This window comes from Capricornis sumatraensis, chromosome 14, assembly GCF_032405125.1.
Source record: "Capricornis sumatraensis isolate serow.1 chromosome 14, serow.2, whole genome shotgun sequence".
Taxonomy (NCBI): domain Eukaryota; kingdom Metazoa; phylum Chordata; class Mammalia; order Artiodactyla; family Bovidae; genus Capricornis; species Capricornis sumatraensis.
The window spans coordinates 46,439,878-46,464,323 of record NC_091082.1 but is presented as its reverse complement, the minus strand read 5'-3'; the positions used below and the strand labels follow the sequence as shown (position 1 = coordinate 46,464,323).

Here is a 24,446-nt window from a genome sequence, read left to right as displayed (position 1 = left end):
TCAAACATAAAATGAGAAAACATCAGGATACAGTTAAAACTACCCCATCCCGGCAGAAATTAATTCCAATGATTCCCTGTCAATAAATACTACGCTAATTAGGTTCAGAACATGAAACAGCAGAATGATGTGGAAGGGATACAAACAACTACTTTCAAGTCGAAACTGGTGCCTTCCAGGTAGGCATTTGTCACAATTACATAGATATTTACATACACACACACACATATTACTTATCACATATATATACTTAAAAAGTTCATCTTCCAAGGCAATTGTTAAAATGGGGGTTACAAAGACAGAATGTCGGTGCATTGCAAATCCATCCCCCATGACTATTGAAGACATTACTAATTACTGAACTCTGTTTAACACAGCTCAAAGGTAGCAAACGTTTCAACAGTGTTTCAAATAGCCAATTAAAAGGAGACTGGTTTTGAGATTAAATCTATTTGCTATTTCTAAATCTACTGAAGTTTTTTTAATGAATATATATTTTCTGGATTTTTACATTTGTGGAGTTTGGTTTTTTGGTTGCTGTTGTTTTAAGTGCAGAGTCTTAACCACTGGAAGTCCCTCTACTCAACTTTTAAGTTCTACTACAAATTTCAATATAATCTCAAATTTAACAACATGAAAGAGACTGCCTATAATTATATCTAGGGTAAATAATTTTACTTGTACTGAGAATTTTTTGGAATAACCAAAGTAAATGACAAGAGTAATATCATAATTATATAATTAGTATTAATTATACAGATATACTCAATGCTACTGAATAATCTTTAATAAAAAACAAACGTGAGAGCCACATTTATTAAGTTACCCATAATTCTGCTCCTTTGAGAAAGTATGACTAGCTGAAACCACCTGCATTAGGAATGAAACATGATCTGTAGAAATGAGCTATATCAACTGATGCCAATTTTAATCTATAAAGTATGGAAATTCTACCTGAATCACTTAAAAGGAAATGCCTAATTTTGCAAGCTTATTTACACTGAATGTCCTGAACGGAATTTCTTTTTCTTTTTGATGGTTCATAGTCATTACCATGAGTACTGATGACGGATGTACCATGATGACGACTGAGTTATGCCATGATCACTGCTATCATTCAACTCTTACCCCACCCTGCCAGTCCCATTAAGTTGGAGATGAGAGACACCTGGGTTAAGTCCAGGATCTGCCATTTATTTGTACTGTAACATTAGGCTAAAAACAAAATAAAACCCACAACCTCTTCAAATGTCAAATAGGGATGACTTAATCTACTTTATCTGGTTTTGGGAAAACCAAATAAGTTAGTGTATGTCAAGGGCTGAGTAATATATATAAAGTTAGATAAAGATCAGTTTTTATTATGTGCTTAATTGCAAAGATAACAGGATGAATCTTTCAAAAGAATGGTTTCTTCTATATTATACTCATATACTACAATATACTCATCACTACTACTTCTGTTCTCTGTTTTAGACACCACTTCTCTCGCTTTTATTACATTCCATCCTGGCCTCTGCCTCCTTACATACTGCTATCATCTGTCGTATGTTAGCTCTTACACAGAGCAAGTCTGATTTACAGCTGTTAGCAGTGAGGTGGCACTTACACCTTTAGGTCCTTAAGCAGTTTTCCTCTGTGATTTCTAATTTTTATGGGACTGCCGTTAGCCTCTTCTTCAAGAAGTTCTGAAGCTTCACTTTGTTCAATAAAGTCTGATAGAAATTACCAGAGGCTGAAGTTCATGACATACATGCAACACAATTATATAATGCAGTTTATAAGAAGGTCATCTTGCTTTTGGGGGGAAGGAGGGAATAGACAGGATATGGCAAGAAGGTTCAGCAATTACACTGTTTCCAACATCATCACAAACATAATTATAAAGCATTTACCTGTATGGCTGAAGTGAAGAACTGAATAGTTCCTGAGCCTGGGAAACAGCAGGCCCAGCACCCAAACTCAGCTGGGCCTGATGCTGTCCTTGCAGTGGGGCATAAATAGGGATTGGGATCTGCTGAACTGAAGTTGGCTGCAATGCAATGTAAAAACAGTATGTGAACACCATATACACAAGTGACACATTTGGAAAATAAAAATGTGAGACATGAAACAACATAACATTAATGCTATGTATCAGTTCCTTTAGAAAACAAAACAAAACAAAATGCAAACATCAAAAATTCCTTTTCAATCCATTACTAGTCCTAAACTGAACCCCCAAATACTATTACACCATAAACATGATAGGGTGAAAGAAGCCTGTGATATTTACCTGAGAGAGACCTGGTTGGAAGCCTTGTTGCTGAGCCAAGGATGGTGGAGCCAGTCGTGCATGTTGGGTATTGAATAGATGACTTGTGTCCATGTAGAAAGCCGGGATCTGAGCTACAGATTAGCAGCAAAAACAAGAAGCAATGAGTGTCTCACCTTCAGAATCTTCCAAACAGTAACCTCAAACCAAACTTTAAAGCAGACTTCATATTAAGTGAACCTTCTGAAAATTCAAATAGCTAAGGAAAAACTAGAAATGTGAAAAGATGCAGAAGGAAAAATATGTAACACTTCTACCTGACAGGTTATGCAAGTTAAAACAATGACACTCTTGTACTTGTGGAAGGTAAGAAAAAAACACTTTCATATACTGCCACTGGGGTATAAACTAGCAAAATCTTATATAATCCACAAAAATTGAAAACGAACCAGCAAATCCACCCTAATTTTAAATCTACCAATTAGAAATTAGCAAAATATTTCAAAAGAATTATGCCAGTTTATACGCTCCTTGGAAGAAAAGCCATGATCAACCTAGATGCATATTAAAAAGCAGAGACATTACTTTGTGGACAAAGGTCCATCTAGTCAAAGCTATGTTTTTTTCAGTAGTCATGTATGGATGTGAGAGTTGGACTATAAAGAAAGCTGAGCACTGAAGCATTGATGCTTTTGAACTGTGGTGTTGGAGAAGACTCTTGAGAGTCCCTTGGATTGCAAGGAGATGGAACCAGTCAATCCTCAAGGAAGTCAATCCTGAATATTCATTGGAAGGACTCATGCTGAAGCTGAAACTCCAACACTTGGGCCACCTGATGCCAAGAACCTACTCACTGGAAAAGACCCTGATGCTGGAAAGATTGAAGGCAGGAGAAGGGGATGACAGAGGATGAGATGTTTGGATGGCATCACTGACTCAAAGGACATGAGTTTGAGCAAGCTCTGGGAGTTGGTGATGGACAGGGAAGCCTGGCATGCTGCAGTCCATGGGGTTGCATAGAGTAGGACATGACTGAGCAAATGAACTAAACTGAACCAACTAGAATTTGGCAAAATATTTCAAAAGAATTATGCAAATTTATATGCTCACTAGCAATGTGCTTTAAGAGCATAGTAACTGAAAGAATTTGGTATAGATTCTTCGCCAGTCTATGTCTGACGCAGGATACAGCATGCTTGGGGCTGGTGCATGGGGATCACCCACAGAGATGGTATGGGGAGGGAGGTGGGAGGGGGTTTCATGTTTGGGAACACATGTAAGAATTAAAGATTTTAAAATTTAATAAAAAAAAAAAAAAGAATTTGGTATAGATTCTTATCAGATTTCTTCTCCATGTTTATATTCACTACTTTGTGTTATGTTGTTTTTATGTAACAGTATGTTTGGGAGAACTTTCCATATTGCTTTTATTATCATTATAAACAGTACGGCAATGAATGAACACGCCCATACATATATCTCTGATTAACAAGTAGGTTTATCTATACGGTAAGACTCCAAACTGGCTCCCCTGGTGGCTCAGTGGTAAAGAAATCACCTGCCAATGCAGGAGAAACGGGTCTGATCCCTGGTCTGGGAAGATCGCACATGCTGCAGAGCAGCTAAGCCTGTGTGCCACAGCTACTGAGCCCAAGTGCCCAGAGCCTGGCTATCAACAAAAGCAGCCACTGCAGTGAGAAGCCCTCAAACCACAGACAGTGATGATGAACACAGAGAACATTCTGAGACACTTTTCTAAAAGAATTATGCCAACTTATATGCTCACTAGCAATGTGCTTTAAGAGCCTAGTAATAATACCTATGGATCCTTACAGATACTGGGTATTAAATATGCTAAGTATTATCAATCGTCCTAATATTTTCCAAATCGCTTTACTGTCCTTTTATGTTGAATTTAAATCATGAGTGAGCCTGAATATTTTTCAATCGTTTATTTACAATTTAACTCTGATTAACGTGTTCAGTTTTCAAGGCAAATCATTCAATATCATGGTAATGCAAGTTTATGCCCCGACCAGTAAGGCTGAAGAAGCTGAAGTTGAACAGTTCTATGAAGGCCTATAAGACCTTCTAGAACTAACACTCAAAAAAAAGATATCCTTTTCATTATAGGGGACTGGAATGAAAAAGCAGGAAGTCAAGAAACATCTGGAGTAACAGGCAAATTTGGCCTTGGAGTACAGAAAGAAGCAAGGCAAAGGCTAATAGAGTTTTGCCAAAAGAATGCACTGGTCATAGCAAACACCCTCTTCCAACAACACAAGAGAAGACTCCACACATGGGCATCACCATATGGCCAACACCAAAATCAGGTTGATTATATTCTTTGCAGCCAAAGATGGAGAAGTTCTATACAGTCAGCAAAAACAAGATCAGGAGCTGACTGTGGCTCAGATCATGAACTCCTTGTTGCCAAATTCAGACTTAAACTGAAGAAAGTAGGGAAAAGCACTAGACCATTCAGGTATGACCTAAATCAAATCCCTTATGATTATACAGTGGAAGTGAGAAATAGATTAAGGGACTAGAACTGACAGAACTATGGACAGAACTATCTGATGAGTTATGGACAGTTCTACAGGAGACAGTGATCAAGACCATCCCCAAGAAAAAAAAATGCAAAAAAGCAAAATGGCTATCTGAGGAGGCCTTACAAATAGCTGTGAAAAGAAGATACGTGAAATGCAAAGGAGAAAAGGAAAGATATACCCATTTGAATGCAGAGTTCCAAAGAACAGCATGGAGAGATAAAAAAGCCTTCCTCGCGATCAGGGCAAAGAAATAGAGGAAAAAAATAGAATGGGAAACACTAGAGATCTCTTTAAGAAAATTAGAGATACCAAGGGAACATTTCATGCAAAGATGGGCTCAATAAAGGACAGAAATGGTACAGACCTAACAGAAGCAGAAGATATTAAGAAGTGGCAAGAATACACAGGGGAACTGTACAAAAAAGATCTTCATGACCCAGATAACCATGATGTTGTGATCACTCACCTAGAGGCAGACAACCTAGAATGTGAAGTCAAGTGGGCTTTAGAAAGCATCACTACGAACAAAGCTGGTGGAGGTGATGGAATTCCAGCTGAGCTATTTCAAATTCTAAAAGATGATGCTGTGGAAGTGCTACACTCAATATACCAGCAAATTTGGAAATCTCAGCAGCAGCCACAGGACTGGAAAAGGTCAGTTTTCATTCCAATCCCAAAGAAAGGCAATGCCAAAGAATGCTCAAACAATTGCACAATTGCACTCATCTCACACGCTAGTAAAGCAATGCTCAAAATTCTCCAAGCCAGGCTTCAGCAATACGTGACCCATGAACTTCCAGATGTTCAAGCTGGATTTAGAAAAGGCAGAGGAACCAGAGATCAAATTGCCAACATCTGCTGGATCATCGAAAAAGCAAGGGAGTTCCAGAAAGACATCTATTTCTGCTTTATTGACTATGCCAAAGCCCTTGACTGTGTGGTTCACAATAAACTGTGGAAAATTCTGAAAGAGATGGGAATACCAAAAAAAAAAAAAAAGAGATGGGAATACCAGACCATCTGACTTGCCCCTTGAGAAATCTGTATGCAGGTCAGGAAGCAACAGTTAGAACTGGACATGGAACAACAGACTGGTTCCAAACAGGAAAAGGAGTACATCAAGGCTGTATATTGTCACCCAGCTTATTTAACTTATATGGAGAGTCCCTCATGAGAAATGCTGGGCTGGATGAAGCACAAGCTACAAGCACAAGCTATCAAGATTGCCAGGAGAAATATCAATAACCTCAATATGCACATGACACCACCCGTATGGCAGAAAGTGAAGAGGAAGTAAAGAGCTTCTCGATGAAAGTGAAAGAGAGTGAAAAAGTTGGCTTAAAGCTCAACATTCAGAAAACTAAGATCATGGCATCTGGTCCCATCACTTCATGGCAAATAGATGGGGAAACAGAGTAAACAGTGGCTGAGTTTATTTTTTGGGGCTCCAAAATCACTGCAGATGGTGATTGCAGCCATGAAATTAAAAGATGCTTGCTCCTTGGAAGAAAATTTATGACCAACCTAGACAGCATATTCAAAAGCAGAGACATTACTTTGTCAACAAAGGTCCGTCTAGTCAAGGCTATGGTTTCTCCAGTAGTCAGGTATGGATGTAAGAGCTAGACTATTAAGAAAATTGAGCGCCAAAGAATTGATGCTTTTGAACTGTGGTATTAGAGAAGACTCTTGAGAGTCCCTTGGACTGTAAGGATATCCAACCAGTCCATCCTAAAGGAGATCAGTTCTGGGTGTTCACTGGAAGGACTGATGTTGAAGCTGAAACTCCAATACTTTGGCCACCTGATGCGAAGAGCTGACTCACTGGAAAAGACCCTGATACTGGGAAAGATTGAGGGCAGGAGGAAAAGGGGACAACAGAGTATGAGATGGTTGGATGGCATCACTGACTCAATGGACATGAGTCTTGAGTGAAGTCTGGGAGTTAGTGATGGACAGGGAGGCCTGGCGTGCTGCGGTCCACAGGTCAGAGAGTTGGACACAAGTGAGTGCCTGAACTGAATGTTGTGGAATTTAGTAGGATGTTACCCTTCCCAATATATAAATTTCTTTCTTTGTTGTTCTTATGTTTTATCCTTCCCTCATGTACTTTATCATCAATTTGTCAGGTTTCAGATAACAAACTGGCTCTCTGTAGAAGCTTGGTTCCAGGATACCACCCTCACTGTCCCCGGCCCAGATATCAAAATCTGTAAATGCTCAAGTCTCCTATGCAAAATTGGGTACATTATTTGCATATAACCCAAGCATATCCTTTCATATACTTTAAATCTCTAGATTACTTGTAATACCTAATACAATATAAATACTACATAAATAGTTATCCCTACACAGACAATACAACCTTTGTTTTTTGGAACTTTGTGAAAATTTTTTTGAACACTTTAAATCCACAGGTGATTATCTGCAGACTTGGAATCCATAAGTACACTAATCCGTCTACTATCTATGTAACATATGTGTAAGAAACAACTGTCACGAGCCCCTGAATACTTACCAAAGAGAGACAGCATTCAATTCTATGAGGAAACAAATTTGCAATGCAAATAAAAAAACAAAAACTTGAAAAGGTAAGGGAAAGAGAAAAAAAAAAAAAAAACAGAAGCATTAAAACATCTTCATTTTCTAAATTCCTTCTATTCAGATCTTAAAAATCTTACCTGCTGCAGACTGAGACACATAGACTTGTGGACTCTGTTGTTGCTGAGCAATAAGGGAAGGCATACAGCTTAACTGTGAAAAATGACTTGCAGAAGGCAGGCTGCTCGTTTGTAATTGTTGGGGTTTCACTTTACAGATATTAGGAGGGTCTGACGTGGTTGTAGATTTTGTACTCAAAGAAGAGGTAGTGTATGTACCAGCTCCTACATTGGGGAGAGGAATAAAATGAGAGGAGTGTAGTGTATATTTAAGTAAATTCAAGCAAATTCAAGCACCAACTGGAAACTGGAAAATTATATGTACGCCAAGTAAGTACTTATTATGTTCTTATATACTGCATCTCAGACAAAAAGTGGATATGAAGTGGCTTATAATAGGAAGAAACAATTATCAGATGCAAACAGGACTATAAAATCTGAAGAAATATAAATAGAAAATTTAAATATAAACTCACAAAACAAGGAGACTGAGAGCCCACAACACTGTCATAGCTTAATGTCAAACTAATACATAATTTTCAATCATCACTAAGGATAATCAAGAACTTTATTCATTTATGGTGAGACATAAATACAAGCACATAAATGGGCCCTGACAGACCACAACTGCTCCCCAAATGTCACAGAAACTTAAGATTAGATTGTTTTCCTCTTTGTGGCAAAATACCTTAAGGAGCTTTAGAACGTCAAATGAATATCTGAACATCTATTAAAGGTTAGGCATAAACATAAGAAACAAAGGAAAAAGTGCTGTACCTTAAGAGTAATTATTATTAATGTAATATAAAAATTTAATGTAAACTGCTCCTAGAGATACAAACTTAAGACTATTCTTTTCTCTCCTTGTATTTAGTAATACTTTAAAAACAAGACAAACAATTAGTAATACTACAGTAAATAACAATACAGGTATTTGATTCAAAAGTCAGATGTAGTAGTTATTATTATTTTCAGACATCAAATGATGTTCTAAGAGAGGACCAACACTGAGGTATCTCTATTCTTCCATTTGGATGAACAGGCAAGAAGGTCCTTGTTAAAAACAATCCTAGTTGAGGGAAGGGTACGGAAACTAGACTCCAAGGAAAGGAAGTAGTTGGGTTCCAAAGAAAAAGGCAGGAAACTTCTCAATCTCTTTATTTCCTAATCTTCCTACCATACTCTCCTCCTGGTTCCTTTACAGCCTCACTCCCTATCCCCAAGCAGTCTGGGGCCTAAGCTGTTAGTATTTATATAATGAAGATGTCTTGCAAATGGGTGGTGGAAGAAGTACAGCTGGAATACTGTCTTTGATGTGAACCTCTGGGTTTGTCTTAATACACATGTCTGATTCCAGATAATATCAAATAACTATAGTACAACCCAAAGTCTAGTCCTTTTGGTGCTTAAAACTAGCACAGAAAGCTGGAATACTGAGAATCATTACTGCAATCATTAAATGAAAACTAGCCAGAGAAAGTAAATTCTGTGCTGTATACATTTTACATGTATTGGAAAAGGAGTTTCCTACTGTTTCGGAAATACAGACAGTATTAGGAAAGCTTAAAATGAAACTTCTCTTTTCAGAAGAAACATGGTTATGCATATTGTAAAAGGATGTACCTTCATCAAGTCAAATACTTCAGAACCATCTCTGGTTCTTTAAGAATGATAAAGCCCCATATGAAATAAAGGATTACACACTAGTGAAACATTTAAGAAAAACATCTTCTAATTTGGGGTGTTGACGGACTCTCCTTAAAAACAACATAAAACCCAAAACACCAAAGCCAATGGATATCATTTATTCAAGTAACAGACTGGAAAGTCTCTACCCTGTAACTCTTCCCCAGAAAATATGTTAGGTCAAGAGCTCCTTCAAATTAAGATACAGATCACAGAAAACTTAGGCCAAGAGCTCCTTCAAATTAGATACAGATCACAGAAAACTTAAAAGCTTTGTGATTCTGTGTTATTTCTTTCTTATAAAAATCAAAATGCAAACTGGTAAGAAGTTTATAAAAGAGCTGATAATTATCTCATGTACAATTTTACGTCTTTTATAAATATACTTTTGGGAAGAGTAAATCGGAAAAGATCTTAAAGAAATTTTCAATAATTTAAGATCATTACAGAAAAGGTACACGAGGATTTCTACCTGACAGTGAAGTTGTGGGAGTGACTGAAGCAACAGGAATCTGAGGCATCGATGCACTTGAGAACGAATTGTAATTAGCAGTGCTTGGTCCACTGGCACTACTGCTGACCCCACTTGCAATTGGAGGTGCTGTGGAAGTTACTGGGGATCCCTTTTCCCTTACATTTGGAGAATTCTCCCACGCCTTGCGAGCAGATTCCATCTGGAACAAAAAGAACATTTTTTAAAGCCAAAAAACAAAAAAAATCACTATCCTAACACAGAACTAATACACATATATAAACAAATATATATACATAAATGTATTCCAAATATAGTCTTTCAGATTAGGACCATAAGGCTTTTAAACCTTTCATTTTCTTCTTTATCTCCGCTCCTTTACTCAAACTGCAATGGGTTTTAATTTTGTCTCTATAGAGTTTGTTGAATGCTCTGGCAAGCAGGTCAATGAAATATAGTGACAGCTTTTATCATTCCTACCAGTGAATAAGGAAACGTAAATACCATGTCCTTTCGGACTGATTTAAGGCTCTGATTCTAGTAAGCAAGACATTAAAGGTCCTCCATTAAATATCCATTCTCTCCAATCTTTCTTTTTAAGCCTTTAAGCCTTCAAGTGAGATAAATCTCACTTGAATGGCAAGTGAGATGTATCTTCTGTTTGGCTATTTTATGTTCACAGTGTTTTAAAGGCAATGTAACCAGACAGGCTTTAGGCTCGGGTTCAGTAGAATTATTATTTCTTGCTTCATGTCCAGACCCCATTAAGCATTTCAGGTCTGACTGCCACCATTTGTATTTGTGGGTGCTGATTTTACCTGTAGTCTTGGTTTCTTAAAAAGTAGAAATGGGTCTTATTTAATCTATTTAGAGCTGTTCAACAGACATAAATGTAAGCCACATGTAATTTTATATTTTCTAGTAGCTACAGTCTAAAAAATAAAGAGGTAAAACTAATTCTGGTAACATATTTCATTCAACCCAATATATCTACAATAATAATTAAAAGCTATAATCAATATAAAAATTGAGATGTTTTAATTTAAAAAGTAACATTTCAAATCCAGTATCTATTTCCTTTTACACTTACAGCACACACCTCAACTTGGATTAGCCACATTCAAGTGCTCAGTAACTACATGTGGTGTGTAGATACTGGATTGGAGAGCAAAGATGTAGATCCTCAACTATCCTGAGGCTCACTGAACAGGAAAGGAGCAGATACAGAAATTTTGAAGTTTCTTGTTCTACTAGTCAAAATATTGAGTGGAAAGGAAAACTCCAAGATAATCTACAAAATTCAGCAGCAATGACTTACATGGGTATATGTATACTATGTGTTAGTTGTATCTGACTCTTTGCAACCAAATAAGACTGCAGCCCACCAGGGGTGGGATTGTCCATGGGATTTTCCAGGCAAGAATACTGGAGTGGGTTGCCATTTCCTACTCCAGGGGATCGTTCTCAACCAGGGATCGAACCTGGGTCTCCCATATTGCAGGCAGATTCTTTACCATCTGAGCCACCAGGTAAGCCCCATGAGAATACTTTTCACAAATAAGATTTTAAAATATCACTGCTGGGAAGTTTGTAGGTCCCTGAAGAACCAACTTTATAAAAATTTCAACCTGATTTTAATAATTTTAGCAATATTCCATATCTCCCTACTTTCCTCTTAAAACACACACTATATACAATTTAACCTTGATGGCTAATATCATTACTACAAATTCAAAATGTAAGACACTTTTAGGTTTGCTTCTTTCCTTTTCTTCACAGTCACCTTGCTGATTTCAAATGTGTTTTATTTTAAAACAAAAGTCTTAAGAGGGAAAGAAACAAAAGCAAAAAAATCCCATACTACCACTTAAGAAGTCCAACAAAATGCAATTTGCTAGAATTGAGATTTTATGACTTAGAGCAGTTTTAAAGACTACAATGACTTTGAAAACCAGTTTTGTTGTACTGGAAATAAATTATAGCTTACTAATTCTACATAATATTTAAGCCATACACATGGTTTCATTTCTTAGGCAGCAAGAAAATTTAGATTCTAATTTTAGAAATTCAAAGAACCTAAAAAGTATAATTACTTAACTATATTCATTTTTCCTTTTGACAAATATACTGTCAGTAATACCCATATAATATTAATAGAGATTTCCATACTTTATAAATCTCTCAAATAAAGAGAGGCATTAAAAAAAAAAGTAAACACAGATAATCAACAAGGACCTACTGTATAGCACAGAGAACTTTACTCACTATTCTGTAATAACCTATAAGGGAAAAACACCTGAAAAATAATGTATATATGCATATGTAGAACTGAATCACTTCACTATACATCAGAAACTAACAAAACATTGTAAATCAACTATATTCCAGTATAAAATAAAAGTACACTAAAAAATAAAAATAAACTAGAAAAAGTCTTAAGCTAATACAATTTAAATTTAGTTTAATTCAACTGTATTTTTGGGGGTATTAAAAACATCCAGTGAAAGGCAATGTGAAGAATCAACACCCAGCCTAAAGAATAACTAATGATATTATATTTGCTTATTCGAGGAATCAAATGTAAGATATAAGTATGAAATACAGGTTCAGACAGTCATTCAAGGGGAAAAAAACCAAAAAAGGCTGAGTATGAGGTTCAGTTCAGTTCAGTGGCTCAGTCGTTGTCCTGCTTTTAGCGACTCCATGGACTGCAGCATGCCAGGCCTCCCTATCCATCACCAACTCCCAGAGCCTACTCAAATTCATGTCCATCACGTCAGTGATGCCATCCAACCATCTCATCCTGTATTGTCCCCTACTCCTCCTGCCTTCAAATCTTTCCCAGCATCAGGGTCTTTTCCAGTGAATCGGTTCTTCACGTCAGTTGGCCAAAGTATTGGAGTTTCAGCTTCATTATCAGTCCTTCCAATGAATATTCAGGACTCATTTCCTTTAGGATGGACTGGTTGGATCTCCTTGCAGTCCAAGGGACTCTCAAGAGTCTTCAACACCACAGTTCAAAAGCATCAGTTCTTCGGTGCTCAGCTTTCTTTATAGTCCAGCTTTCACATCCATACATGACAACTGGAAAAACCACAGCTCTGACTTTGAGTAGGAGGAACTGGCAGTAAATAGTAACGACTGGGTAAAGATGGAGATGACACAAAGCAGAAGTGGTTGTCTTGTAAAAATTTTATCATCTCAAACTTGTATTTAAGCAGCTTCTTAAAAAGAAGTTGGGGATATTAAAAAAAAGAAAAAAGATGTTGGTGGGGGTCAAGGGGACAAGTGGTCAAGAGGCTGGAGAATCAAACACCAAGAGTCTAGAAACAAACATTGACCACATTATAAAACAACTTAGTTACTTCCCCTCTTGACCATCATCAAAAAGATTCACTGGCAACCAGTGCAGCATGAGAAAGTCCTGCTATATTAGAGGATAAATACTGGTCCAGGTTATAAAACTATAAATACATAGCACCAAAGAGATAAATAAATTGCAGCTAAAAATAACCCTCACTTAATTCCATATCTGTACATCTGTTCTTTTTAACCACTGACTACTCTTGAGGTGAACAACTGATATAAAACAGTCTCAAATAACTCAATTGTACAAGAGTATTAGTAACATGTAGCACAGTTCAAAATTTTAAGTGTAATAGGAGATTAAAAAAAAAAAAAAAGGCCTAAACTTCTTGACAACAAAAAGCATGTGCTGTGTAAAATCTCTTTTGGACTCTTATTCAATAATTATCCAACAAAAATCAAATCAAAAATTACTTGTTTTAATCAATTACATCTTTAGAACTACCACTTTGCATCCATTCAATTCACACATGACTTACAGGAAAGACAGAAAACTAGCATTCTTAACCATTATTGGTACTTACGATAAAAAACAAACAAACATGCAACACCAGGTTACTTGGTTTCCAGTAACTATTATAGTCTCTAAGAGGAACCCAACACAAACCAAACAAAACGCTCTCTTGTATTTTTAAGACAAAATTCACAAGCCTAGGCCTCATTTTAAATATGAAGATATCAACCTACTACTATGTGGTGTTAAAAACTCATAAAATTTCAAGGTGTAATTTGACATCACTCCATTTCCTCAGCTTAGCATTGCTGATTATTGCACTAAACAGTAAGAATGCCGAGAGCATTAACTTAGGTCCCCTTGCATGCAACAATCAAGGGCCTTCAGAGATGGATGTTGTACATACCTTGAAGGTGAGGCTGAAAGTAGTGGGAGGAACTGAAGTTAGGCTGGAGCTCTGTTGTATAGTCTCCCTCTTAGGGAGGGGGAGGGTGTTGGGCAGGGGCACCTGAAAAGGTAGGCAACACATATCACAATCTAACTAAGTCTGCTGCAAAAGCCCCATCAAATATAACGCTAATATATTCTAAGGTTATTTTCACTAGAACCAACAGGAATATTTGACTGAAGTTACACTGCATTTACACTAATTGATAACTCCGGACATCTTAGATCAAACATCTGAAAAGAAATACTATCTGCTTATCTCTACATCACTGACAGAAAGAGAATCTGTCACAGATATAAGGTATAAACTTAAAGGCCATGCTCCTATATTTTAATGTATATACAAAACACTTGGGGTTTTTGTTGAAACGCAGATTCAAATTCGCTTAGTCTGGGTAAGTCACAAAATCCTGCCTTTCAACAAGCTCCCAGGTAATGCTGATGCTGCTGGTCCCTGGACCATACATTGTAAAGCAAAGCTCTAGGGAATATAATTTCTACCATTTACAGAACCCACAGGTTCTATTAGAAGCATTTAACATGATAGAGTAAATATAAGAAAGTCTCTCTATAGCAACCTAGTCAACTTATAACTAGATTCAAGAACAAAAGTAATGTTGGGAGGAAAGGCTATAATTATCACCTCACCTCCACCTTGTTACACTAAAGAAATTGTGGTAGCAATACATAATTGTGATAAGTACTGTTATTTAATAGAAACTTGAAGATATTGGAAACTTGCTACCTTTATCTCTTTTTTTCTAATTCTCTGGATCTTAAGATTTTATTATGTACTACTACATGACTGATTTTGATGGTTCAGTCAGTTGTTTAAATAAAATGAAATGCTGGGGAGGGTTAAGATAATCACTTTGTGATACTATGGGCAATCTAACAGAGACTATTTTATAAATCTTTAAAACAGTTGTGCTTTAGTGACCAAAAAGACCACCTGCATTTAAATCTTCAAGATTTAAATTGATTTGAATCATTGAAGATTCAAAACAACTATAATATTAGGTACTACAACCCATAAATCCGTTAAGATCCTTAAAAAAAGTGTGTTAAGCCTCAACAAGGGAAATAAGCCATCTTTCAATTTAATTTTTATTTTTTAGACACGCCATGTGGCTTGTGGGAATCCTAGCTCCCCGACCAGAGATTAAACTCATGCACTCTAGAAGTGCAGAGTCCCAACCACTGGACTATCAAGGAATTCCCCAGTTTAATTTTTAAAAAGACCACAGTTCTATGCATAAAATGGAACCCCTAGCCTAATGAATAAACAAAGGACATTTCAAAAAGTCCTAAAAATTTCCCCATATAGGAAATTTGTTTGTTTCTAACACTATATTAAGCTCAGAATCACCACCAAACTTGGCACAAATAAGCAACACTGTGAAATCATTTCACACTCATGACTTTTTATAAACGCTCCCTGACCCAAACTGAGCTTGTTTTCAAATACATTCTGAACACATTGCTAAAAATCAAACACAGACTATTTACTTATATACAAGATGGGGCATCTTCCCTTCAGTAGTCCTCTGTATACAAGTCACTATGCAGATCAGACGGAAACCATTAAAACGTTCATGCAGATATTTAATGAGTTTTAAGGGTTTTGAGATTAATGATCTTTCCTTCCATATTCATATTTTATACATTAAATTTTTAGAAAAGGGTAGTTTGGCAGAAGGCATCATAATACTCTGGAAAAGGTAACATATTCTATTCTCTATTTTTCTAAAATGAGAAAAGACACCACAATTCAAATGATAATCCACATAGTGACACTAGGAATTAAACTGACCAAGCCTTTTTGCCCTTCCCTAGTATTCCATTGCTTCCTACAGAAAGTTAAATAAACCTTTCCGGAAGAAGAAATTGGACAAATTACATTCATCAGCTCCAAAAGTGCTCTCCTCTCACAAAGACAAAATGTGTGACTTCTTCCTTTCTATACCTTTTTCTTCAGCCAGTCTACAAAAGCTGGATTAAATGATCCCTAATGCATTTCACCTAAAAGTCTCTATACCTGACACTAAAGACAAAAACAGAAAACATAGCAAAGACATTGTAATAAAACATAATTGAGAATTTTTATTCTCAAAGTTACAGAACTGAAGCCTTTTAAGAGCTCTCTAAATATATTTGTAAAGGTTATTATTTTTTAAAGAAAAGCCTTTGTTTATCGAGGACTATATTTAAAAAAGAAGGCAGATGACCAAATTTCCACCATATCTGCTCTACAACACAAGAGCCACACATGTAACTTCTAAATGCTTTTCTTTTTTTCCCGCTTACCCATTTTCCACCTGTCAGTCTGTGAACTATGCAAAGTACTGGACTGTACCAATATTTAACAGATTCTTAAATTATAATATGGTTGCTTTGGGAGGTGAGAGCCAGGTTTATATAACTGACTGTCATCTTTTAATAGAGTATTCAAGGGTTTATGAAGATAAACCCTTCAGTCTTCACAAGAGGAATGAAGTCGTTAATGTCCAGTATCATTTTTCAAATTAAAAAAGAAACACATAAATCTTTAGTAATAATCTAATTGTCTTTTTAAGTGAACGACCCTTCACAGCATTATAAAAAGGTGTCATTTAACAACAAAATTACCAACAAAATTAAATGCTGAATCAGTAGAATGTGAAAACTAAGAATAAAATTTTTTTACCAAAATCAGGTTAACAGGATTAGTACATATGAAACCAAGCCTAAGCATCACAAGCCTGGGTATTAAAGTGATGATTTTCAGGGGAAAAACAACAACTCAGCTTTGACTATTTCCTCTAATTACCTTACAGTGCTCCTAAATACAAACTTACTACCAACTCTTAGATAACAATAGCCAGGTTCCTATCCAAACCTGCAATATCTCCAGTTGGTTACTTACATTATTAACCAAAGTGTCCTCCATCTTTGCATTATTAGCAGCCACAGTGTTAGGCAGAGAGGAAGAAGGTGTAGTATAGTCTGTTACAGACTCCTGTGGAGTTGTAAGAGAAAAAAAAAAGTTTGAAATTGAGTTAGTCACTTTCTAATGACAGCCTAACAGTTGTAAAGTTATTTTGGAAGAAAGCAGGAGAGGATACCAAACCTTAACACTCAACAGTGGGATAAAACAAACATGGACCTACCACATTCCAACCATTGCTAGAGTCCTATACATTTAAAATATATACTGCAATATAGGAGGCTGTCAACAGTACCAAATATTTATTTCTCTGGATTTCTAAAATAACTGTGTGGTTCTTATACTCAAATCTATAGCTTACTTTCAACTATTGATTTTTTGTTTTCTTCACAATAAAACATGGATAATGAATGTCAAGATCTTAGCTGTCAATTAGATTTTAGGATAAACTCCGTGTTTATCATCATGAATCTCTCCTTTGAACATGGTAGAGTTAGATCACACGAGCTTTTCACCTCCATGAACTAAGTTGCATGGCAATTAAAAAGAGAAAAATATTCAAGTAACATGAAAGGTTCCATCCACCTTTCTTTTCAGTGAGCATATGTTCCAGAGTGAACACCAAATGGCAGACAGAAATTTGCTACTCCCACAAGTGTCAGTCCCCATCAGTCACTCAGTGTTATCTTGCCTTAATGAGTATTTTTAAAGACACACGTTTTTCCATTCAATGTAGACCCTAAATGCAAGTCAGTCATTCCTCTGGTGCTCAACCAATGAAACAAGACTTGTTCCAACTCTAGAAGAAAACTGGCTATACTGGAGTTACTCTGGCTTGTGAAGTCGCTCAGTCGTGTCCAACTCTTTGCGACCCCACAGACTGTAGCCTACCAGGCTCCTCCGTCCACGGGATTTTCCAGACAAGAGAACTGGAGGGGGTTGCCATTTCCTTTTCCTTCTCTTAGTACCTGGAGTTACTAAGTTTATGTTATTTCCTGACCTCAGAATCTCATTAGTGTGCAAGCTAAGGAGGGGGTCCATTATGACTCCATAAACAAAATAAAAAGAAATATGCAGCAATTCTTTCAAAGTCTATAAACTCACTGAAAAGCATTCTGCTGCTGCTGCTGCTGCTGCTAAGTCGCTTCAGTTGTGTCCGACTCTGTGCGATCCCATAGACGGCAGCCCACCAGGCTCCCCCGTCCCTGGGTTTCTCCAGGCAAGAACACTGGAGTGGGTTGCCATTTCCTTCTCCAGTGCATGAAAGTGAAAGATGAAAAAGTGAAGTCGCTCAGTCATGTCCGACTCTTAGCAACCCCATGGACTGCAGCCTACCAGGCTCCTCCGTCCATAGAATTTTCCAGGCAAGAGTACTGGAGTGGGGTGCCACTGCCTTCTCCGAAAAGCATCCTAATCTTGTATAAATATTTTTTCACTTTAAACTACTCAGTAGTTCAGAATTAAGAGTTAGTTTCCACAGAAAGAAATAATTTACTGTAAGGAATTTTAGATCACATATGCACACCATGAAATAAAATCTCTGTAGAAATAATAACCCATATAAGCTATAGAATTATATGCCTCAAGCAAAAAAAACACACAAAAAGTATATTGCTGCTGTTTTCCCCATTCATGTTAGACCTGGCTTCCATCAACTGACTTGGTAATCACTGCCTGTTGCTTACCTTCACATTAGTGCCATATTCTGTGGATGAAACTGAGATCATTGTTCCTATTTCAGTAGACATTTCTGAAACTGCTTTGGTTTCCTTTGTTGTCACAGGATCTGTACTTCTGACTGTAGCAGGACTTGGTTTCTCTTGTCCTTCTGGCTCCACCTGTTGGGCATCTTTTACTTTTCTATTTTTTAATGAACGTTCCTTTCCAATAGGACCAGGTTTATGTTCTTTGTTTTCAACTGGACTCAAATCTGGAAGCTAAATTCAACGTTTATGACAAAAACACATCATGATCAAAGACAATTCATTGAAAACTAAATCCAATTTAAAAACTTATTTATTCTCCTTATATGTTAGTGGCTGGAACACGAATGGTATTTACCTTCTGGGCTTTGATAGGGCCTGCCCGTGGTTGCTTCTGCCGTTGTTCTTTAGGTTCAGATATTTTGTCGGTAGTTTTTTCCGAAAGCACAGGAACAATTTCATTTTCATTCCCATTTGAAGCTGGAGCACCAAACTGAATTGTGTCAATTCCAATTTCAACTCCACTTTCTTGACTATTCTTTGTTCCCTAGTAAAAGAACATTTAAAAACTTGCTTCAAAGTAGAGTTCAAATTTGACTGAATGATTTATGTAATACTACAAATTTTAAAAGTACAACAGGAGGTTTAAAGCAGTTTTCATCTAATTGAGATTAACTGATAATGCATGCATGCTAGTCGCTTCAGTCATGTCCGACTCTTTGTGACCCCATGGACTGTAGCCCACCAGGCTCCTCTGCCCATGGGATTCTCCAGGCAAGAATACTGGAGTGGGTTGCCATGGCCTTCTCCAGGGGATCCTTCCGACTCAGAGACTGAGCTCACGTCTCTTACATCTCCTGCACTGGCAGGCAAGTTCTTTACTATAGTGCCATCTGAAAAGTCCCATAACTGACATTGGTTGTATTTTAAGAACGTATTCCTTTAACCACTACTGATCTGTATTAGAAAACAACTGATAAAATAAAAAGTAGGGCAAGACTTAAGTTTTAACGTTCTGGCTTTAACTGCCCTGAACTGTAGGGCAAATCACACCCTTAAATGTAAAAAATCATTTAAAACAAATGTAAAACAACAGATGAATAAATTAATGGAGGAGCAGAAAAAAGATAGGAATCCCAGTGTCATCCACTTCTGCTCTGAAAATAAAAATTAACATACATGAAAGCACTTCGTGATTGGTAATGGAGTGCACATACCTGAGGAATTTATCAATTAAACTTCTAATTTATGTAACACCTTGTTTGTGCTAGGCACTGATTCAGGCAGACACTACCAATCTAACTTGCAGAATCTGCACTATAATGGATAAAGAAAATAAGTAACAAGTTTAGATAAAAGATGTGCAACAATTGAAATATGGTTAAATCACTTAGAAAAAGGTCCTGAAGAGGTCACACTGAAACTGAATCTAAAATACAAGATTAGTGGAAGGTGTTTTTTACAGACTAAGGATCAGGAATTAAGCTCTCCAGGTGATTCTGATACAGGCCAGAGTTTGAGTAACTGTTTTAAGGAAACTGCCACAAAACCCCACAAAAGCCATTACTAAATCTGCTCCTACCTCTGATGAAGTAGCTGATCCAAATGATGTTAGGGGCTTATTCCACGCACTGACAGAAGGTGGCTGTGGTGGACTGATGGGACCTACTGAAAAGAATAAGTCACGGGAAATACAACCATTAAAATTTAGAGGTTAATAATCCATAATCCATTTAACCCTTTCTTTTAATGGTAGCTAGACAATAAAAGAATGAATTTTCACATGCTATTTAAAGAGATTCTTGCACACCAAAATAAATGATTCCCCAAAAAAACTGTACATTGTTTTATCAACAAAAAGTTGTATCCATAAAATATGGCTGTTTAGAAATAAAGGTTTTAAGAAAGGAAGCTAACATTACAGATTACGGTTACTGCTTCCTACCAAGAAAAAAAAGAGATGGCTAGAAAAAAACCGTGAGTTTATAAATAAAATTGAAAACAAACTCTCAATTCCCACACCATTCCCCACCCCTCACTTCTCTGTTGCACACTTACATTTCTTAGAAATGTCATTCAGCACAGCTGGTGGGGCCACCTTGTTCTCCCATAATTCAGCTGTAAGAGTGCCATGTGACTGAGAGGTCTGGATGGGTTTTCCTGTGGCTACATAATCTGTGCCATTAGGCGTCTGAGCTGAAGGTAGTCTAATTGAAGGAGGTGGCTGTTTCGAAGATTGTGTTGTAGTCTGTAGTGGACTCTGGACTGGTTTGTGAGTCTGTCCCTGCGTCTGACCTGGAGCAGTGGGAGCTGGGACTGGGACTTGGACTAGGGTGGGGGTTGGGGCTGAGGCTGGGGCTGGGGCTGGGGCTGTCGGGGCTGAGGCAGGGACAGTTGGGGCTGAGATGGCTGGAGGTGGAGCTGAAACTGGTGCTAGGGCTGAAGCAAGGATGGGAATTGAGGCTGAGGTAAGGATGGGGACAGACGCTGGAGAGGAAGCTGAGGCAAGGATTGGGGTTGGAGCCGGAGCTGGAGAAGAGGCTGTGGCTGTAGTTGGGGTGGAGGCTGGAACTGGAGCTGAGGCTGAGGCTAAGGCTGGGAGTGGAGCTGAGGTGGAGGTTAAGACTGGGACTGTAGCGGGGGCTGGAACAGAAGCTGCGGGTGATGCTAGAAGGGGAGCTGGGGTTGAGGCTGGAACTGGAGCTGGGATTGTGGCTGGAACCGGAGCTGAAGTTGACCCTGGACCCGGAGCTGAGGTTAGAGCTGAAGCTGGAGGCTGTACTTGCTGGGTTCCTGTAGCCTGTTTTTTGGCAAATCTTGGTGGGAGCTTAGAAGTCTGATTTCTTCCCTTTTCATTTGCATTCTTTTTATTCCAGACCTTAAAAAATTTGCAGGAATCGTTTGTGTCAATAACATAGCTGAAATGTAACAGTTCATGAACAGATCTTCCAACAAAGTCACCTACTACTAATTTAGTTCTTTTACAAAATACCTACTCAATAAAATAAAAACATCAAGGTTGCTAATGAGATTTTAAATTATGAGAAGCCAATATGCTATAGGGGAAAAAACATATATTCTTGACACACAGGTCCACAAGCTCTTTTCCACAATTCTGAAATCAAAGAAATTAAGTAAATTTGCACTAATTTCATTTGGCAGCAAAATCGGATTCTACCTGACAAAAAATTATTGGTTCCACTCAACTGATGTTTGCCACAAAAACATTAATTCCAGGAGTGTTGGTGGGTGTTATGCTATATAGAATGCATGCACTAATTTACCTTCTTAAAACACAGTAACAATAAATGACTTCTGAAAATATCTAGTTCAAGGACTATGCTCAGTTAAACTCAATATTATTACACACATAGGATTTTTACAGTGCTTCCTGTTTTAGAACCTTCTAATCTATTAGGGCTCTTTATCACTGTGACCCACGTGCTCTATTTATGTTTATACTGGTTCAGCATTTAGCAAAATGGGTGTTTGGGTCGATAAAAAGAAAAATTTAACTTACTGTGATTCATACTATGCATTTAAATAAACTAATTTAGATTTTAAGAGAAACTGGCTTAGGTCAAGAATCTGCAAGTTATTAGAGATCATGAGAGTTGTGTTAGATTTCCAAGATGATTTAAAAACTTTAACACTGCAATGAAGTAAGATGGGGCAAATAAGTTGCTCTGAAATAAAGATGATCTTCTCTAAGGCAGATAGTAAGATACAGTAATTACATTTTATTTAAAACTGATCTCACTGCAATTAAAAACAGTTTAAAGTAGTGAAAAATCAGGTCATTCTCAGCACTTGAGTAATAAATAAGGCCCTGACCTTATAGGTGGGAAGAAACCTCAACCGTTTCCTAGTATATTTTGGGCAATAATCCAAAAAAGCAGCAACAAATTGAAACACTAAACCTGTATGATTTGTTCTTCCTTCTTCCGGCGTTCTTCATCCTGTAAACGCTTTTGCTGTTTTTTGGATACCACTTCAGTAAAACCATCATCATTCAAATTTGACTGGGGGTCTTCAACTACTGTTACTTCAGGATGGTCATCAATTATAACAACACCTATAGGAATAGAATAAGATTTAAAGTGAAATTTTTTCAACTGAAAAGATAAAACAGAAATGTTTACTCCAATAGTGATTAAAAATAAAAAAGGCAAAAATCCAATACTTATAATTCATAAAATAACCCATTTTCCACAACATAAAATAGCCATTACTAAAATTTGAAGATTTCATAGATAAACCAAGCCCTAAAACTACCTGCTGTGAATGATACACATCTTTTTTTTCCTTAAGCAATGAAGTGGTAATGCCTTTTTTTTTTTTTTTAAGAAAAATCAAAAAAGTCTTTTATCTTATAGTCAAATCACTTTACCTCTCCCAGTCTCAAGACGTGTATCGTGCTATGAAGACCTATGTTAGCACTTTTCTCTTATTTGCATCTAACCATTCTAAGAGGTGGGCATTATTATTGTTTCCCCTTCTCAAAGGACGCAGTAAGCTCTAAGAGGCTGACTTGCTAACAACATGGTGCTGAGAAGCTAAGCTGCTCTTTTGATTCTTAATGCCTTTAGTTTATGTAGACTATTGTCTACAATGTGAGCTGTATCATATATTTAAAAACATGAAATATACGTTACAAAGTTCCATGGGAATATAAAGTGATACAGATGTACATATATTATAATAACCCAGCAAAAGAATAATTCAAGATACACTTTCAATGCATTGTCTAACAATTATTCTACTTTGTTAAATTATCCTATACATTCTAGTGAGTATAAGAAATTTAGACCCATTAACACTTAAAAGAAAAATAAAAACAGTTCAGGTGATGTGATTTTGGGTTGCAGGTATAAAGCTTACACAATGAATCTAAGAAAAGGGTGAGGCAATTCAAATAAATTAATTTTGCAAACAATATAAATATATGGGTTTTTTAAGCAGGTGGATTCTTTTTTAATATAATTAATTTATTGTGATTTTTTGGTTGCACTAGGTCTTTTGTTGCTGTGTGTGGGCTTTCTCTAGCTATGGAGAACAGGGGCTATTCTTTGCTTGTGGAGCACAGGCCCTATGAGGGCTTCAGTAGTTGTTGTACACGGGCTTAGTTGCTCCAGGGCATGTCGGATTTTTCCAGACCAGGGATCGAACCCATGTTCTCTGCATTGGCAGGCAGATTCCTATCCACTGTACCATAAAGTCCTATACTATGTTGTGATTGGGGAACACATAATTAAAAATTGCTTGGCAATGATATACACACAATTCAGAACGGTGATAACTTGCGGGGGTTGCCAAGAGAATATGACCCAGAGTAGATCAAAGGGAATCTACCTGCAAACAGTTCTTTTTAAATAGCTAAAAATTCACATTCATAGAAATACTGACAGGGAAAAAAAATACTAAGTTTGGCTTTCACTCTTTACAAACCTATTACTGTTAGTCTGTTCAGTAAAAACCTGATTTAAAAGGAAAAACACTGATTCTGATTTATCTATAGCACTTCTATTTATGTTTTAAATCCTTTAAGAAATTAACTGTGTAAAACAAAGCATATGCTTATCTCAATGCAAGGTTTTAGTTCAATATTTCAAAGGGTGTTATGCACTCCAAGAGATCACTTCATAATTCTGAATTTGTCTTGGTTTTTCACTTAAACTAGAAGTATGTGTAAAGCTTGTCTTCATAGTCATACCATCACTAATTATTTTCATTTTCTTGCCAAAAAGCTCCTTTAGAAACCTTTTGAATAGTTCACTCAACTGCGTAAAGCTTTATGGACATGAGAACAATACTTTGTGATCAACGCTCTGTTCTTGTCTGGTGCTACATAAGATTTGGAACTAATTTTAGGAAATTCAGATTATTTTAAAGAACCTAAAGATGACTCAAAATTAATTAAAGGAGT

General features: G+C 36.9%; 1 protein-coding gene across 3 annotated transcripts in view; it reads right to left on the bottom strand.

Moving 5' to 3' along the window:
* The window catches only part of PRRC2C (proline rich coiled-coil 2C), a 66,998-nt gene that overhangs the window by 8,912 nt on the left and 33,640 nt on the right, over nucleotides 1-24,446 (bottom strand). For all 3 annotated transcript variants that reach the window (XM_068985844.1, XM_068985846.1, XM_068985845.1), the window contains exons 17-27: nucleotides 22,441-22,595; nucleotides 20,579-21,398; nucleotides 20,103-20,188; nucleotides 18,879-19,067; nucleotides 18,503-18,754; nucleotides 16,797-16,889; nucleotides 13,851-13,952; nucleotides 9,625-9,826; nucleotides 7,488-7,691; nucleotides 2,276-2,388; nucleotides 1,896-2,032 (exon numbers count right to left, since the gene is read on the bottom strand). In XM_068985844.1, the coding sequence (XP_068841945.1) occupies nucleotides 1,896-2,032; nucleotides 2,276-2,388; nucleotides 7,488-7,691; nucleotides 9,625-9,826; nucleotides 13,851-13,952; nucleotides 16,797-16,889; nucleotides 18,503-18,754; nucleotides 18,879-19,067; nucleotides 20,103-20,188; nucleotides 20,579-21,398; nucleotides 22,441-22,595 (2,353 nt within the window). The remainder of the gene's footprint in view (nucleotides 1-1,895; nucleotides 2,033-2,275; nucleotides 2,389-7,487; nucleotides 7,692-9,624; nucleotides 9,827-13,850; nucleotides 13,953-16,796; nucleotides 16,890-18,502; nucleotides 18,755-18,878; nucleotides 19,068-20,102; nucleotides 20,189-20,578; nucleotides 21,399-22,440; nucleotides 22,596-24,446) is intronic.